The following is a 16,290-nucleotide window of genomic DNA, read 5'->3' on the forward strand; positions in this document are numbered from 1 at the left end:
TCTGGCTCAGGGGCTCTCCTAAGGTTAGGGCCAAGCTGTTGAGCAGGGCTGCAGTCCTCCCCAGGATTGCCCAGAGGAGGATTCCCTGCTGGGCTCACTCACAGGGTAGCTGACAGGCCTCAGGTCCCTGCCACGTGGGCCTCCCGAGAGGTGGCTGAGTGTCTTCACCACATAGTAGCTGACTTCCCTCTCCCTAGATCTACCTCACAACACGGCCCCTGGCTTCCCTCAAGAGCAAGTGATTCCAGAGAGATCAACAGAGTGTATCTAGGACAGAAGCCACAGCCTTTTTATAACCTAATATCAAAAGTGATATCCATCATTTCTGACATATTCTATTCTCTAGAAGGGAATCAGTAAGTCCAGACCATGCTCAAGAGGAAACATATAAAAAAAATGTGCATGCTTGAAAACCACCACAGATGGTATCCGGCATTACAGTTAACTTTCAGATGCAGCAGTGGTATTGTGGTTACATAGGGCAATGTTCTTATTCTTAGGATAAATATGCTGACATAGTTAGAGGCAATACATATGATGTCTGCAACTTATTTTCAAGTGGTTCTGCAAATATATCTATGTTTATGTAACAATAAATAATAATATATATATTGTTTATGTAAAATAATAAAGCAAATAAAACAAAATGTTAACCATTGTTGCATCTGGGCGGAGGTGGGTGGGTGATCATTGTCATATTCCTTAACCCTTTCTATATATTCAAAATTTTTTAAAAGAAAATGTTGGTGAAAAATAATGGAAAGTTGGCCGGGCGCGGTGGCTCAAGCCTGTAATCCCAGCACTTTGGGAGGCCGAGACGGGCGGATCACGAGGTTGGAAGATAGAGACCATCCTGGCTAACACGGTGAAACCCCGGCTCTACTAAAAAAATACAAATACTAGCCGGGCGAGGTGTCGGGCGCCTGTAGTCCCAGCTACTCGGGAGGCTGATGCAGGAGAATGGCGTGAACCCGGTAGGCGGAGCTTGCAGTGAGCTGAGATCCGGCCACTGCACTCCAGCATGGGCGACAGAGCGAGACTCCGTCTCAAAAAAAAAAAAAAAAAAAAAAAAGGAAAGTTATTAGGTTGATGCCATTAAAAGTCATTGCAAAAACCACAGTTACTTTTGCACCAAGCTAATACTATGGACTGATTTATGTCTTCCCCAAAATTCATATTTTGAAGTCCTAACCCCCAATGTGATGGCATTTGTGGGTGGGGCTTTTGGCAGGTGATTAGGTTCAGATGAAGTTTGGAGGGTGGGAACCTCACCATGGGATTAGTGCCCTTAGAAGGAGAGACATCATAGCACTTAGCTTGCTTGCTCTCTGTGTGACATGTGAGGACACAGGGAGAAGGCAGCCATCTACATGCAGGATGAGGGCCCTCACCAGAACCTGACCATGCTGGCACCCTGATCTTGGATTTCCCAGCCTCCAGAATTGGCGAAATACATTTATGTTGTTTAAGCCACCCAGTCTATGGTACTGTGTTATGGCAGTCCAAGCTGACGATGAGGGCATTGACAATAATAAACGTTGCCCTTTCCACAGAGTTAATGTGTCAGGAGAATAAAGCCAGTGGTGCAAAGGGCTTTTTGATGCAGGAAATTAATTGAAAATAGAAATTATTGTCATGACTGTGCTTTCCAACTTCCCATCTCACCTCGGTGTGGCTGTCACTAGACAGAGAAGGCCCAAAAGAAATTCCCGAAAAGGCAACTCCTTCTCCTGCACCCACCAATTCCACAGGCCCCTCCTCAGCCTGTGGGCCACCACTAGCCCTTCACCCCCAGGGAGGCTCCCTTTATCAGCACCAGTCCTTAGCTGATCTTAAATTCCATCTGCTAGGCCATTGCCATTCACTTTTTTCCTATGTACTTTTATTAATTGATTGTACAAGCTCTTTTTTAACTTTTGGAAATGAATCATTATTATTAATCCCATGATAAATTTCTTTATCACAAAATTATAATTAAGGGATTATATAGTGTTAAAAAATATATATGGCATTAAGTCCCATGCTCAGATAGGTTGCAAATCATTTGAAAAGATCAGCCAATTCATTGTGTAAATAAAAGTTTATAATTCAGTCACTTCCCTTTGGCAATATCTGTCAGAATTACAAGGTCCATGTCCTTTGGCCCAGTGAGTCTACTTCTTGGATTTTGTCTTACTGATATATCCTCCCACATGAAGAATGATAAAAGATTACTCATAATACCTGTACTGATAATAATGTATAGGATATTGTCATTTGTGTTAAAATATAAATAAAAAGAGAAAAATACAGTGTGCAGAGTGTGTCAACATTTGTGTTAAAAAGAAATTAAAAGAACATGTGTATGTGTGTAAAATATTTCCGAAAGAGTATATAAGAAATCACTGGGGCAGGGCACAGTGGCTCATGCCTGTAATCCCAGCACTTTGGAAGGCCCAAGTGGGAGGATCACTTGAGGCCAGGAGTTTAGGACCAGCCTGGGCAACATAGCCAGACCCTGTCTCTACAAAAAAAATGTTTTAAAAGAAAGAAATTGTTAACAGAGAGGTTGCCTCTGAAGAAAACCAGATGGCTGGGGAGAGGGGTATGGGGAACTTGTTTCACCATATACTCTTGTACATTTAGAATTTTGTTTCTTGTAAATATATTACCTATTTGTTCAAATATATTAAATTTAAACTTTTTAAGATCCTATAATTTAACTAAAGTAAGACATCTTCTCTACAAATTCTTTAAGTGTTTTGTATTTCTTTTTCCCATTTATTAAAAAAGTGTGACCAGGCACAGTGGCTCATGCCTGTAATTCCAGCACTTTGGGAGGCCGAAGCAGATGGATCGCTTGAGGCCAGGAGTCGAGACCAGCCTGGCTAACATGGTGAAACCCTGTCTCTATTAAAAACACAAAAATCAGGCTAGGCGTGGTGGCTCACGCCTGTAATTCCAGCACTTTGGGAGGCCGAGACTGGCGGAACATGAGGTCAGGAGATCTAGACCATCCTGGCTAACACGGTGAAACCCCCGTCTCTACTAAAAATACAAAAAAACAAAATTAGCCAGACATGGTGGCGGGTCCCTATAGTCCCAGCTACTAGGGAAACTGAGGCGGGAGAATGGCGAGAACCTGGGAAGCAGAGCTTCAGCGAGCCACGATCGCACCACCGCACTCTGGCCTGGTCGACAGAGCAAGATTCTGTCTCAAAAAACAAACAAACACACAAAAAACTAGCTGGGCATGGTGGTGGGCGCCTGTAGTCCCAGCTACGTGGGAGACTGAGGCAGGAGAACTGCTTGAACCCGGGAGGCGGAAGTTGCAGTGAGTCAAGATAGCACCACTGCACTCCAGTCTGGATGACAGAGTGAGACTCCTTCTCAAAAATTAATTAATTAATTAATTACAATTAAAATTTTTAAATGTACATATAGCCAATGGCCTGTTCAAGTCACCTTGTCCCATGTCATCCCCAACCCTTCTGCTGAGTGCAGGCTCTTAAAATTGTGATCAATAAAAAAAAAATTGTGATCAATAGTTCTAGGGCACTTATCTGACATCCATCTCTTCCATTTCTACTTCCTCAACATGGTCCCAGATGCACACGTATACTTCACATATCGTACCTGGTTCAGCTTGTCTTTCTCTTCAGTATAGGAGGCAGCTTTTTTCTGCTCTCTGTTGACTTCTGAAGCCAGTCTCATGATCGTCTCTCTGCTAGCTTTTGCCTCCATCTCATGGACATTTATAGTCTCTTCAAGAATAACAATTTGTCCTTTCACGAATTCATTTTCCTTGCACAGCTCTCTAAGCTGAAGAGAAAGCAATTACAGCTGTCCTATAAAAATTAACAATTTCATACATTTTCTCTAAGCAACTCACAATCTATAGACAGCATTATCATATGAAAAATGTAAGAGCACTATCCCTGCATGGACTCAAAGGTCACATTTTCAAAGGCAGCCTCTAAACTCTGTTTTAGACCTGGGAGTCCAATTCAAATTATCCAAAAGGTGGCCACAAGGCAAAGATAATGAAGCCAAAAGCGTCCCAAGGGAACACACATCAGCAAACCTCTGGCTGCTAAATACACCAGGTAAGGCGAAGCTCTACAGAGGCTACAGAGGCTACAGTAGGCGATGAAGCAAGGGACCTGCCTTCAGCCCATGTCCACTCAGACCTACTGCAGTCAAGACACCATGTGGCACTGGAGGAAATACAGAGAACACAGGGCCATGCTTTTTAAAATATATATATATATTCTTCTATTTCATATAAGCATAGGAAAATTCTGAATAACAGCTCAGTGTTTATCATAGGGAATTGAGATTAGCAGGGCTTTTGCTTACCATGTTGTGCACTGGAATGGTTAACTGGGAGCATTTATAAGATTTACAAGGGGAAAATAAAAGCCAGCAGGCTCCTTGACCTCAGGGAAGGAGCCATACAGACAAACTCACTTTGTAGGGCCAGGGGAAGGCCTGTAGGGTGACTTGAGACCCCTCAGGACAGGGCCAGCATTTGTGTTGAGACTCTCCGTGGAAGTGATGTATCTTTGAGCCTCAATGCTCTGAAAACATGGAGCCCTACTCCCAGCTCACGCTGTCCCCCTCTCTCCAACACTCTTCCTCACGTTTGCATGATCGTTCCTCAATAGCCCTCAAAACTCCCGACCTCAGGGGGGCGCTCTTCAGACAGTCTCCGACACCCGTGACTTGCTTCCCTCTCTATCCCTGCATCCTAATTTGTTTTTCTGTATTGCACCTTTCACCATGTGGAGCAATCGTACATATTTATTTGGTTATTTCTTCACTATCGTTACCCCTTGAAAATGAAATCTCTAGGAGAGCATAGTCTTGTCTCACTCACTTCTCTCTCTCCAGTACTCAGAACAGTGTCTAGCATATAGTAAGCACTCACTAAATATTTGCGAAATGAAGGAATGAATGTCAAATTATTAGGAATGCATGGATCCTTGGGAATGCGTGGGCACACGTGTTTATGAGGGCGTGTGAAAGCGAAGGAACAGTTTTGAAACCAGAGCCATTTTGTTCTTGGAGGAACACCTAATGATGCTGCAGTCTGGGTCAAGACAGCAGACTTCCTGATCTGGGCGATTTTGTTTTTTTTTTTATCTTTTTAAGACAGGCACCTGCTCACGTGGCCGAGATGCCAAAGCTCCCGATTCCTACCCTCTGTCGTGAAATATAGATTCCATTACTGTTCAGCTAAGCTGAAGCCAACAAATCCCAGTAGGAAATTGCCATCAAAAAGATGGTTTCTTACTCATTTTTCCCAAGTGGAAGAAACCCACCACACCACACAGGGCCATGGGGAAGCACCAGGGCCAGTCGGGAGGCAGAAGACGGGAGAAACCTGGCGAGAGACTTTACTGTCGCCTCCACAGGAAGGAATAAGCAAAACAGAGTAAGCAGACTTAGGGTTGGCTATTGAATGATTTCAGTGGCTCTTGGGGTGTAGGGGCTGATCCGAGCTATTTGGGGGACTTAGGGCAAGGGGCAGTAGCCTGAAGGTAAGAGCCAGTTGTAGGAGGTGACTGGGGAGTGGGCTCCGGATTGGTCAGTTCACACGTGAAAGCTCTGCTGGGAAGGGCAGGCTCTTCCAGCTCAGCAAGACCCCAGAAGTCAAAGCCTTAGAAATACAGAAAAGACAAGGGCATGATGAATGTAGTAGAAACACCCAGATTAGCACCGGGAGATTGTGTCTGATAGAGAAAAGGGTGTCACGGAAGAAGGAGCTTCTGAATTCCCTTTTCTTTTCTCCATCATTTGGTTTGAAAGATAATTCTCAAACGACAAGTGGACTTTTACAGCCGAGCTCCCGGTCACAGGTTAGCCATAGGGAGCAGGAGGAGAAGCATCCAGCACCCATGAAAGCATCGGGTGGACATATGGTCCCAGCTATCCAAACCCATCCGTGAAGTGGAATACTTCCCAAAGTCGAATGAAGTCATCTTGCGGCTTTCAGAGAGGACGTTTGGGAAGCTCACTAGTAGACACCTGAGAAAGGACTTTTAAAAATGGCTGCATTTTAAAAAGGCTGCATGATAGGCCAGACATGATGGCTCACGCCTGTAATCCCAGCACTCTGGAAAGCCAAGGTGGGAGAATCGCTTGAGCCCAGGAGTTAGAGACCAGCCTGGGCAATACAGTGAGACCTCAACTCCATTTAAAAAAAAAACAAAAAAACAAAGAAAAAGACGCATGGGTGCTGGGCATGGTGACTCACAACTGCAATCACAGCACTTTGGGAGGCAGAGGTGGGGTAATTGTTTGAGGCCAGGAGTTCAAGACCAGCCTGGACAACATAGCAAGACCTCGTCTCTAAGTAAATAAAATAATTAGCCAGACGTGGTGCAAGCCTGTAGTCCCAATTACTTAGGAAGCTAAGGCAGGAGGATCACTTGAGCCCAGGAAGTCAAGGCCACAGTAAACTAGGATCATGCCACTGTACTCCAGCCTGGGTGACAGAGTAAGATCTTGTCTCTAAATTTAAACCAAATAAACAAACAAACAAACAAAAACAAACATAAAAAAACGACTGTATGGAAATCTGTCAGGAAGCAAGGATATGAAAGGTTTGTAAATAGCCAAAGAGAACCATGAGCACTCAGATACTTTCAGGCATCCTAATGAAGCACTATTGGCCAAGTGAATTATTCAGTTAATACTATTTATTTCTGACTTAATGGTAATCTATCGTTAAAGTAGAATTTTTGCTATTTGTTTTTTTGTTTTGTTTTGTTTGTTTTTTTGAGACAGAGTCTTACTCTGTGGCCCAGGCTGGAGTGCAGTGGCTTGATCTCACTGCAACCTCCGCCTCCTGGTTCAAGTGATTCTCCTGCCTCAGCCTCCCAATTATCTGGATTACGGGTGCCTGCCACCATGCCCGGCTAATTCTTGTATTTTAGTAGAGACGGGGTTTCACCATGTTGGCCAGGCTGGTCTCGAACCCCTGACCCAAGGTGATTTGCCCACCTGGGCCTCCCAAAGTGCTGGGATTATAGTCGTGAGCCACCACGCCCAGCCACTATTTGGTTTTAATGTAAATTTTTACAGTACTTTAGAACTCACACTCAATCAGTATCCTAAAAATGACATGCAGCTGGTTTTGTGTGAGTATATGTCTGGCTGTAACTAAAAGGAAAAAATCTCCCTAAAGCAAATGGTTAAAATGAGTAATTAATTGTATATGACAACCTAAATATATTTTAGACAAAGCCATTATCTCTTTTGGAGAATAATTAATTCCAATAATGCTAGAAAAGATCTTGGAATTGAGGCTCAGGAAGGTGATATGACTTGTCCCAAGTCACACAGTTAATTAATGCTACACTTGGGCTACTGTGCCATTCTCCTGCCACCCCCACTCAAACTCAACCACAGCACTTCCTTTCATGCCACATGTCAGAATCACCACTACATTTATAGACTTTTTAATCTGCATACAGATACCTTTAAAATTAAATCTTCATCTGATGCCTTGTCATTCCTCTCGTCTGGATCCAAGCAGTCACGCAGTTGAATCAGAAATTCCTCATGTTTCCTGCAATTCTTTGAAACTTGTTTCTTATTCTCCTCATTTTGTTTTGAACACTTTCTGTTAGGCAAATAACAACTAAGTCAGAATTTAACACCACGGAAGATAACATTCATCAAACCAAGTCAGAATACAAGCTCTCTGGGGGAAATAATTGTCGTTTTCAACGCAATACAGTTTCCCAGACACAGAGCAAATTATTGTCACAGAAGCCCTATAAAGCCCTATAAAGGAAGGAGAAAAGTGGCAGCAATTTTGGGACACCTATGCTTTGCAGAAATATAAGGAAATCTTCAAGGCATTGTGGACTTAGTAACAGGAAGGGAAATGGATTCCCCTAGCCTCAACCCTTTAGGATCTCTAAAAATGGAGGCACGTGTCTGGAGCACAATGCTCACAATCCACATAGCCATGGGTCTTCACTGGGGCCTCATGGGGAAGGAGAGTGCTACCACATTGGTTCTAGAGGATCAAGCTTCATTTTATTTTCAAACTTTACAATACAGTGATTTATTTATAAGCGTCCTGGTTCGTGGCCAGGCATAACTATAATAACAAATACATCAAAAGCAGAGAAGGTTCTCGCCTCTGGAAAAGAGATGTGTTCAATCACCAGCAAAGTTCATTACGAGTTTTCACATGCCCTCAGTCTTTAAAGAGTATTGCAAGAAAGGAAAGAAAATCATTATATTGAAGAGATGTCTGAACCCCCATGTTTACTGCAGTGCTATTCACAGTAGCCAAGACAGGGAATCAACACAGGTGCCCATCAGTGGGTGAATAGAGGGAAAAAATATGATATATGTACACACTGGAATACTACTTAGCCTTTTAAAAGAATGAAATCCTGTCAGGAGTGGCAATATGGAAGAACCTGGAGGATACTATGTTAAGCAAATTAAGTCAAGTACAGAAAGATAATTACCTCATGTTCTCACTCATAAGTAGGAGCCAAAAAAAACTGAACTCGTGGAAGCAGAGTAGAATTTTGATTATTAGAGGCTGGAAAAGGTAGCGGATGAAGGAGGATACAGTGAGGTTAGTCAATGGCTATAAACTTATAAAGATGGTTATAAAGTTATAAAGCTAGATGGCAGGAGTAAGTTCTAGTGTTCTGTAGCATAGTAAGGTGAATACAGTTAACAAGAATTTAGTTTTCAAATAGCTAGAAGAGAGGATTTTGAATGTTCACAACACATAAAAATGATAACTGTTCAAGATGATGGATGTGCTAATTTCCCTGATTCGATCATTATACATTGTATACATATATCAAAATATCACTCCATATCCCATAAATATGTACAATTATTACAAGTCAACTAAAAATAAAAGGAAAAAAAAGAGCATTGGAAGAGTATTAGAATTGGCCAGTCAAGGAAAAAGGAAATTTGTGGTCTATTATGAATATATTATTTCAAATCTCAGATAGGTTTGTTGAAATAGTATGGTCTATTTCTAATGCTTTAAATGTTAACAACTAAGAGATCGTCAAAAATAGGCATACTTTAAAGGCAAATTAGAATCATTTCAGTAATTTAGTGTCATTTTTTAAATATCCAAGATAATAAACATGATTATTGCTTTTCCTTTTTACCATGCTGAGTGTTTACTACAAATTCCTTCGATCTATTCAAAGAGTAACAAAGCATGTAATTGCAGATACTCAAAGCATATCAGATTTCTATTTAGAAAAATGTGTAACGATGAAAGACTAACATTGCTGTATCTCTGAGTTCTTATTTTAGCATATGAAAGGTAAAACTCTTCAGTCTTTTGGACCCAGGAAAGGCATAATTAATTGTATGGTGCTGATCAATTTACATATATGATTCCATACATTAACCCCAAGATTTCAATCTTTCTTCTCCATTCCAAAGGTCTCTAGACTACTTCCATTTCTATTTGCAATTCACTTGACCCAACAAAGTTTCAAGAATCTACCCTAAGAAAATAATCACAGAAATGTAAAAATATGAATCATATAGATATTCATTGCAGCTTGGTTTATAGTAATTTTTTTAGTGGAACTAACCTAAGAGCCTGTAGAAATAGCAAAAGTAATTGATTGAGTAAATTATGATATTTCAAGCAATGGAATATAATGAGTCATTTAAAATTATGTACCAGGCTTGGCACAGTGGCTCACACCTGTAATCCCAGCACTTTGGTAGGCCAAGGTGGGAGGATTGCTTGAGGTCAGGGATTCAAGACCAACCTGGGCAGCACGGCAAAATGCCATCTCTACCAAAAAAAATTAAAAATCAGTTGGGTATAGTGGCATGCACCTGTGGTCCCAGTTACAAAAGAGGCTAAGGTGGGAGGATCGCTTGAGCCTAGGAGCTCAAGGCTGCAGTGAGCTATGATTGCGCCACTGCACTCCAGCCTGCATGGCAGAGTGAAAACCTGTCTCAAATAAGTAAATAAATAAAATTATATGCTAAATGAGTTTTTAAATATTTGCAACATATAGCCAGGCACAGTGGCTTACTCCTGTAATCCTAACACTTTGGGAGGCCAAGGCAGGCAGATCACTCGAGGTCAGGAACTCAAGACCAGTCTGGCCAACATGGCGAAACCCGATCTCTACTGAAAATACAAAAATTAGCTAGGAGTGGTGGCACACGCCTGTAATCCCAGCTACTCAAGAGGCTGAGGCATGAAAACTGCTTGAACCTAAGAGGTGGAGGCTGCAGTGAGCTGAGGTCATGTCACTGCACTCCAGCCTGGGTGACAGAGCAAGACTCTGTCTTTAAAATATATATATATAATTTATATAAATATACATAATATATAAATTATATATATATTTACAACATATGATTCAGTAAAAATAGTACACTACCTAAAGTCATTTGTATATGATCTTCTGAAAAATCTATACAACAAAATATTAATATTAATTATAGCTCTTCTATAATCAAAAGCTTTTAAGTAATTATTAATTTCTTCTTGACACTTTTCTGTATTTAAAAAATATTTTTTACAATATGCATATAGTGTTTTTATTACTCATTTATTTAATAAATACTTATTGAGTACTTACCATACACCAAGCCCCATTAAAGGTGCTAAAGATACAATAGTAAACAAAAGAGATACAAATCCAGCCAGGCGCAGTAGTGTGCACCTGTAGTCCCAGCTACTAGGGAGGCTGAGGTGGGAGAATCACTTGAACCCAGGAATTTCAGGCCAGCCTGGGCAGTGAGACCCCCATCTCTGAAAAAAAAATTATTGACCTCATGGAGCTTATGTTCTATTTGGAAAGATGGACAATAATCAAAATACGAGTATATGTAAAAGGTATAGTACAGTATAATAGGACTAGAGAGAAAAAATTAAGCAGGAAGGAAAGAGGGGCAAGAGATATTAGAGGAGTACATTTTAAAATATGTTATTCATGGAACATCTCACTTGGAAAGCGCCATCTGAGTGAAGCCCTAACGGAAATGGGGTCAGCCATGTGATATCTGGGGGAAGAGCCTTCCAGGAAGAGAAATTAACAATTACAAAGGTCCTGAAGTACGATCAGGTCTGTCAGGTTCAAGGGACAGCAAAGAAGCCAGTGATCTGGAATAGAAACAATAAAGGAGAGAATGGTAGCAAAACCAGGTCAGGATGAGCCTTTTGGTTCATAGAAAACACTGTCTTTACCCTGAGTGAGAAGAGAAGTCACTGGAGGACTCTGTGCTAGGAATTTACATGATCTAATTAGTGTTTTAACAGGATCACTCTGGCTGTAGGGGGCACAGTCAGAGGTAGGGAAACCACTGCTATGACCTGAATGTTTATGTCCTCCAAGAATTCATATGTTGAAGTCCTAATTCCCAATATGATGGTATAATATTTGGAGGTTGGGCCTTTAGGAGGTAATTAGGCCATAAGAGTGGCACCCTCATGAATGAGACTAGTGCCCTTATAAGAAGGGACACCGGCTGGGTGTGGTGGCTTATCCCTGTAATCCCAGCCCTTTAGGAGGTTGAGACAGACAGATCACTTGAAGTCAGGAGTTTAAGACCACCCTGGCCAACATGGTAAAACCCCATCTCTACTAAAAATACAAAACATTAGCTGGGCCTGGTGATGCACACCTATAATCCCAGCTACTTGGGAGGCTGAGTCACATGAATTGCTTGAACCCGGGAGGCAGAGGTTGCAGTGAGCCAAGATTGCAACCACTACATTCCAGCCTGGGCAGCAGAGAAAAACCACGTTAAAAAAAAAAAAAAAAAAGAGGAAGAAGAAGAGGAGGAGGAGGAGGGGGAAGAAGAAGAAGAAGAAGAAGAAGAAGGAGAAGGAGAAGGAGAAGGAGAAGGAGAAGGAGAAGGAGGAGGAGCATGGAGAGGTGATCTCTGTCTCTGCCATGTGAGGATACAGCAAGAAGGCATTCATCTACAAACCAGAAAGAAGACCCTCACCAGGAACTGAATAGGCCAACATCTTGATCTTGGACTTCCCAGCTTCCACAACTAAAGGACTAAATTTCTGTCTTTTAAGCCACCTAGTATATGTTATTAATTTATGTTAATATGTTAGTTAGCCCAAACCGACTAAGATAGAAATTAGTACCAGGAGGGGGATGCTGCTGTAACAGATACATATTACAATACTCCAGGTGAGAGTTAATGGTGGCTTGGACCAAATTAGTGACAATAAATGTGATAATAGAAAGCTGACAAAATTTAGATTTGTTTTGAAAATAGATATGAGGGGATTTGCTGAACAATCAGACATGGAGGGTGAAAGAGAAAGAGAACTAAGTTTGATAGTAAGAATTTTGATATGATCAACTAGAAGAATGGAATTATGATCACATGAGATGAAGAGAAGTGCAGAAGGATTTTGTGGGAACACTGGGAGCTCCGTTTTGGACACATTAAGTTTGAGATGCCTGTCGGAGATCCACATGGAGATGTACAGTAGCTAATAAGATATGTGGTTCTTGAGCTCTGGGAAGAGATCCAGGCTAGACACAGAAGTGTGGGAGTCACCAGCATTTAGAAACTTAAAGCCATGAAACTAAATGATGTCACCAAGGGAGTAAATTTAGATACAAATGAGAAGAGAGTCAAGGGCTGATCCCTGAGGTACTCCAGTATTTGAAAGCAAAAGAGATGAGGAGAAACAGTGAAAGACACTAACTAGAAGGGTAAGATTTAAAAAAGAAAAGAAAAGAAAAGAAAAAACCTAGGCATGTGTAAGGTCCCGGAAGCCAAGAGAAGGAGAAGGTGGTTCAAAGAAAAAGATCAACTGTGACTGATGCTACTGATTGGTCAAATAAGATAAGACTGACCATTTAACTTGCACTGTGCACCCACTGATGACCTTAATGAGTGGTTTCAGTGGAGCAGATTCCAGAGAGAGAAGAGAAATTGGAGACCATGAATACATACAATGTTTTGGGTTTTTTTGGGTTTTTTTGTTTTTTTTTGAGACAGAGTCTCACTTTGCTGCCCAGGCTGAAGTGCAGTGATGTGATCTCAGCTCACTTCAGCCTCCACCTGCCCAGGTTCAAGCAATTCTCGTATCTCAGCCTCTCGAGTAGCTGGGATTAAAGGCACCCGGCACCGCACCCGGCACCACACCTGGCTAATTTTTGTATTTTTAGTAAAGACGGGGTTTCACCATGTTGGCCAGGCTGGTCTCAAACTCCTGACCTCAAGTGATCTGCCCACCTCAGCCTCCAAAAGTGCTGGGATTATAGGTGTGAGCCACCACGCCTGGCCATACATGCAATGTTTAAGGAGTTTTTGCTGTAAGTGGAAGTAGAGAAAGAGGACAGGGGCTGGAAGTATTGGGTTATTTTTTTAAAATGGAATAAGTAAAGTAAATATAATGTATTTCATTACTAAAGACATTTAAGTCATTCATAGAATTTTAAAATATATTTTAGGAACAACTTGTTCCCAATTTTGTCTCAATAATCACCTCTTGTCAAAATGAAGTGTGGAAAACCTAGGTTTCATGACTTCTCTGCGTAAACTAGTAATAAAATCTAATGAGGAGTGTTCAGTGTGATCTGGAGTGGTCTAGCTTCTGGGATATTTTTATAACTGGGTTCTAAATAAACATCTACCTCTGTGTACTACCCCACCACCTCAGGGTTAACCTCTACTTAGAGGAATCTTCCAAATTGTGTAAACAAGCATTTGCAGCCCTAATTGATAGCCTAGAAACATGTTTAAGACAAGGCTGTATTTGTTAAGACTCTTGATGACATTTAGAAATGAGCCTTGGAAAAATTTGTCAAGACTCCAAAGATATTTGAGGTCAATAACTTTTTTTCAAATTGAGTTTCAGGGCCAAGTAATGCAAAATGCCAATACATTCAAAGACATAGTTTGCTTTCAGAAGCTAGTATTTTAACGCTAGCTAAAGCGAAAAATATGTTGCAGTATCCTTACTGTAATTTTTCATTTAACTCTACAACTTTCTTCTTTAATTCCTGGTTCTCCTTGATTGCAGTGTGAGCTGTGACTTCTGTTCTGATTTTAGAAGTGGAAAGTGCTGCTGATTCTTCTTCTAGCTCCTGAACTCTGTCTCTCAAAGAGGTAAGGAGAGATGATTTTCTGGCATTGTTTTCCTTGTAGCTCTCCATTTCAGCTTTCAATTCTTGATAGGAGACTTCTTTAGAAAGCATCTTGGATCGGAGGTCTCGAAGCTAACATGGAAAAGAAGTTAAAAAAAAAAACACTTTAACAACCTAAGTTTGAAGCATCTTTAAGAAACCCAAAGCCATCATTTAAATGTTCACTCTTTTATTCGTGACTTAATCTAACTTTATTTTCTTTTCTAATATTTGTATCTGTATTACCAAATGAGAAATTATGCCTAAATAATTGACTTTATAATCTATCTTTTCCAAAACCAATTGAGCAATGTCTTACGTTGTTTAGTCTCATTCAGGAGAAGTTTATGATGTTGATTGCATAAGCAATAAAATATTTTGCAATGGTCCACATTTTCTAAATCTGTATTGCTGTTATTGCTGCTGATAAACAGTTAGACAAGCAACCTACAAATCACATGGTCAGTGATTTCACAGCCGTAACTGTTCCCCACTTAAACACAGACTACTCAGTATGTCACTATATTTCTCACACTTATCTCCTGGACTCTAACCATGAGTGACAAAGAAAAATAAAATTTCAATTTCTGGGGGAAAAAAAAAAACATAAGAGAAAAGAAAAATCCTTATAGGATTTATATGAAGAAAACATTTTAACTTTTATGAGTTCTGTGATATCAAAATGCTGAACAACATAGGTGCCCTATTGAGTTAAAATGTCAGATCTACCCTATGAGAAAACGTTATGAAAGCATGTACTTCTTTGGAGCTGTGAGTGCGCATACATACATTTATTCACACACACACATTATCAACTCATCTTTCTACGGGGTCCTGGCAGCCTTAGTGAGAAATCACAGGCCAGTCTAGAACTCCTTGGGGCCACCAGGCTATAAGCAGAATGAGTTTAGGAAGACTCTCAGAAACTCCACTCTAAATCTGAGCTAGCCTACAGGGTAGACGGATCCCACTCTTCTTCCTAGAATTTCCCCAGCCAGTTGGAACTAACACAGGAAAGGGATTCAGAATTCCCTCCTAAGAACTCCAGATTGCAAGCAATCCACATAAAAGGAAGATATTCTGAGAGATGCTGAAAGTTCTCTGAGGCCCATGGAGCTTTACTTAACATCTTCAGCTGCCTTCAGATCTCTCAAGGCTGTATAGCTCCTCTGAGATCCAGAATTCAGCCCAAGCCACCCGGCTTTACAGTCTGGCAAATGCGTAACTTTTCAGGAATTCTAGGTGATAGGCACAAAAAGAGTATGTTTCAACTTTGCCAAAAGCTTTAAATCTATATCCACTGTCCTATTTCTAATCACTCCTACTTTGTTTCTTTTTTTTTTTTTTTTTTTTTTTGAGACGGAGTCTCACTCTGTCGCCAGACTGGAGTGCAGTGGCGTGATCTCGCCTCACTGCAACCACCACCTCCCAGATTGAAGCGATTCTCCTGCCTCAGCCTCCCGAGTAGCTGGGACTACAGATGCTCACTATCATGCCCAGCTCACTTTTATATTTTCAGTAGAGACAGAGTTTCACTATGTTGGCCAGGATGGTCTGGATCTCTTGACCTCGTGATCCGCCTGCCTCGTCCTCCCAAAGAGCCGGGGTTACAGGAGTGATCTGTTTCACTTTATAAGAAGCTAAGAAGGCCCATTTCTGAGTGATGGAGATGCATTTTCTTACCTCAGACTGAGCACATTCAAATTTGACCAAAGTTGCTGCAAGTTCACTTCGAGCATTTTGAGCCACATTCCGATAGTGATTTAACTGCTCCCGCGTGACCGGGACTTCCAAAAGATGATCGTAAGTTTCCTAGTAGAATTCCCCCAAAATACAAAATATAAAGAAGAGTGTTAAACGATCTTTTCTGTGCAGCTGCACAAAGCAAGATTAAAGGCAGAAGCATTCTTTGTATTCCAAATGTGTCAAACATGCTACCCAGAGAAATGTTATATTCAGACCATTTGGTTCTCATTCTCAAAGTTCAAAGGGAGGCAGGAGAAAGTTCAGGAACAAATGATGTGCTCCTCCAGGATGGTGATGAAATTTATCATTTAAGAAGTGGCCTAGGGCAGGGTGTGTTGGCTCACGCCTATAATCCTAGCACTTTTGGAGGCCAAAGCAGGAGGATTGCTTGAGGCCAGAAGTTCCAGACCAGCCTGGGCAACACAGC

General features: G+C 41.2%; 1 protein-coding gene across 1 annotated transcript in view; it reads right to left on the reverse strand.

The window, feature by feature from the left end:
• Nucleotides 1-15,976, reverse strand: part of CCDC170 (coiled-coil domain containing 170) — an 85,628-nt gene extending 69,652 nt beyond the window's left edge. Inside the window, exons 1-4 of the mRNA XM_025383587.1 lie at nucleotides 15,801-15,976; nucleotides 13,954-14,210; nucleotides 7,465-7,609; nucleotides 3,616-3,801 (exon numbers count right to left, since the gene is read on the reverse strand). Of these exons, the coding sequence (XP_025239372.1) occupies nucleotides 3,616-3,801; nucleotides 7,465-7,609; nucleotides 13,954-14,189 (567 nt within the window). The 5' untranslated portion in view covers nucleotides 14,190-14,210; nucleotides 15,801-15,976. The remainder of the gene's footprint in view (nucleotides 1-3,615; nucleotides 3,802-7,464; nucleotides 7,610-13,953; nucleotides 14,211-15,800) is intronic.
• Nucleotides 15,977-16,290: the final 314 nt, after the last annotated feature.

The sequence above is a fragment of the Theropithecus gelada genome, chromosome 4 (genome assembly GCF_003255815.1).
Source record: "Theropithecus gelada isolate Dixy chromosome 4, Tgel_1.0, whole genome shotgun sequence".
Lineage (NCBI taxonomy): Eukaryota > Metazoa > Chordata > Mammalia > Primates > Cercopithecidae > Theropithecus > Theropithecus gelada.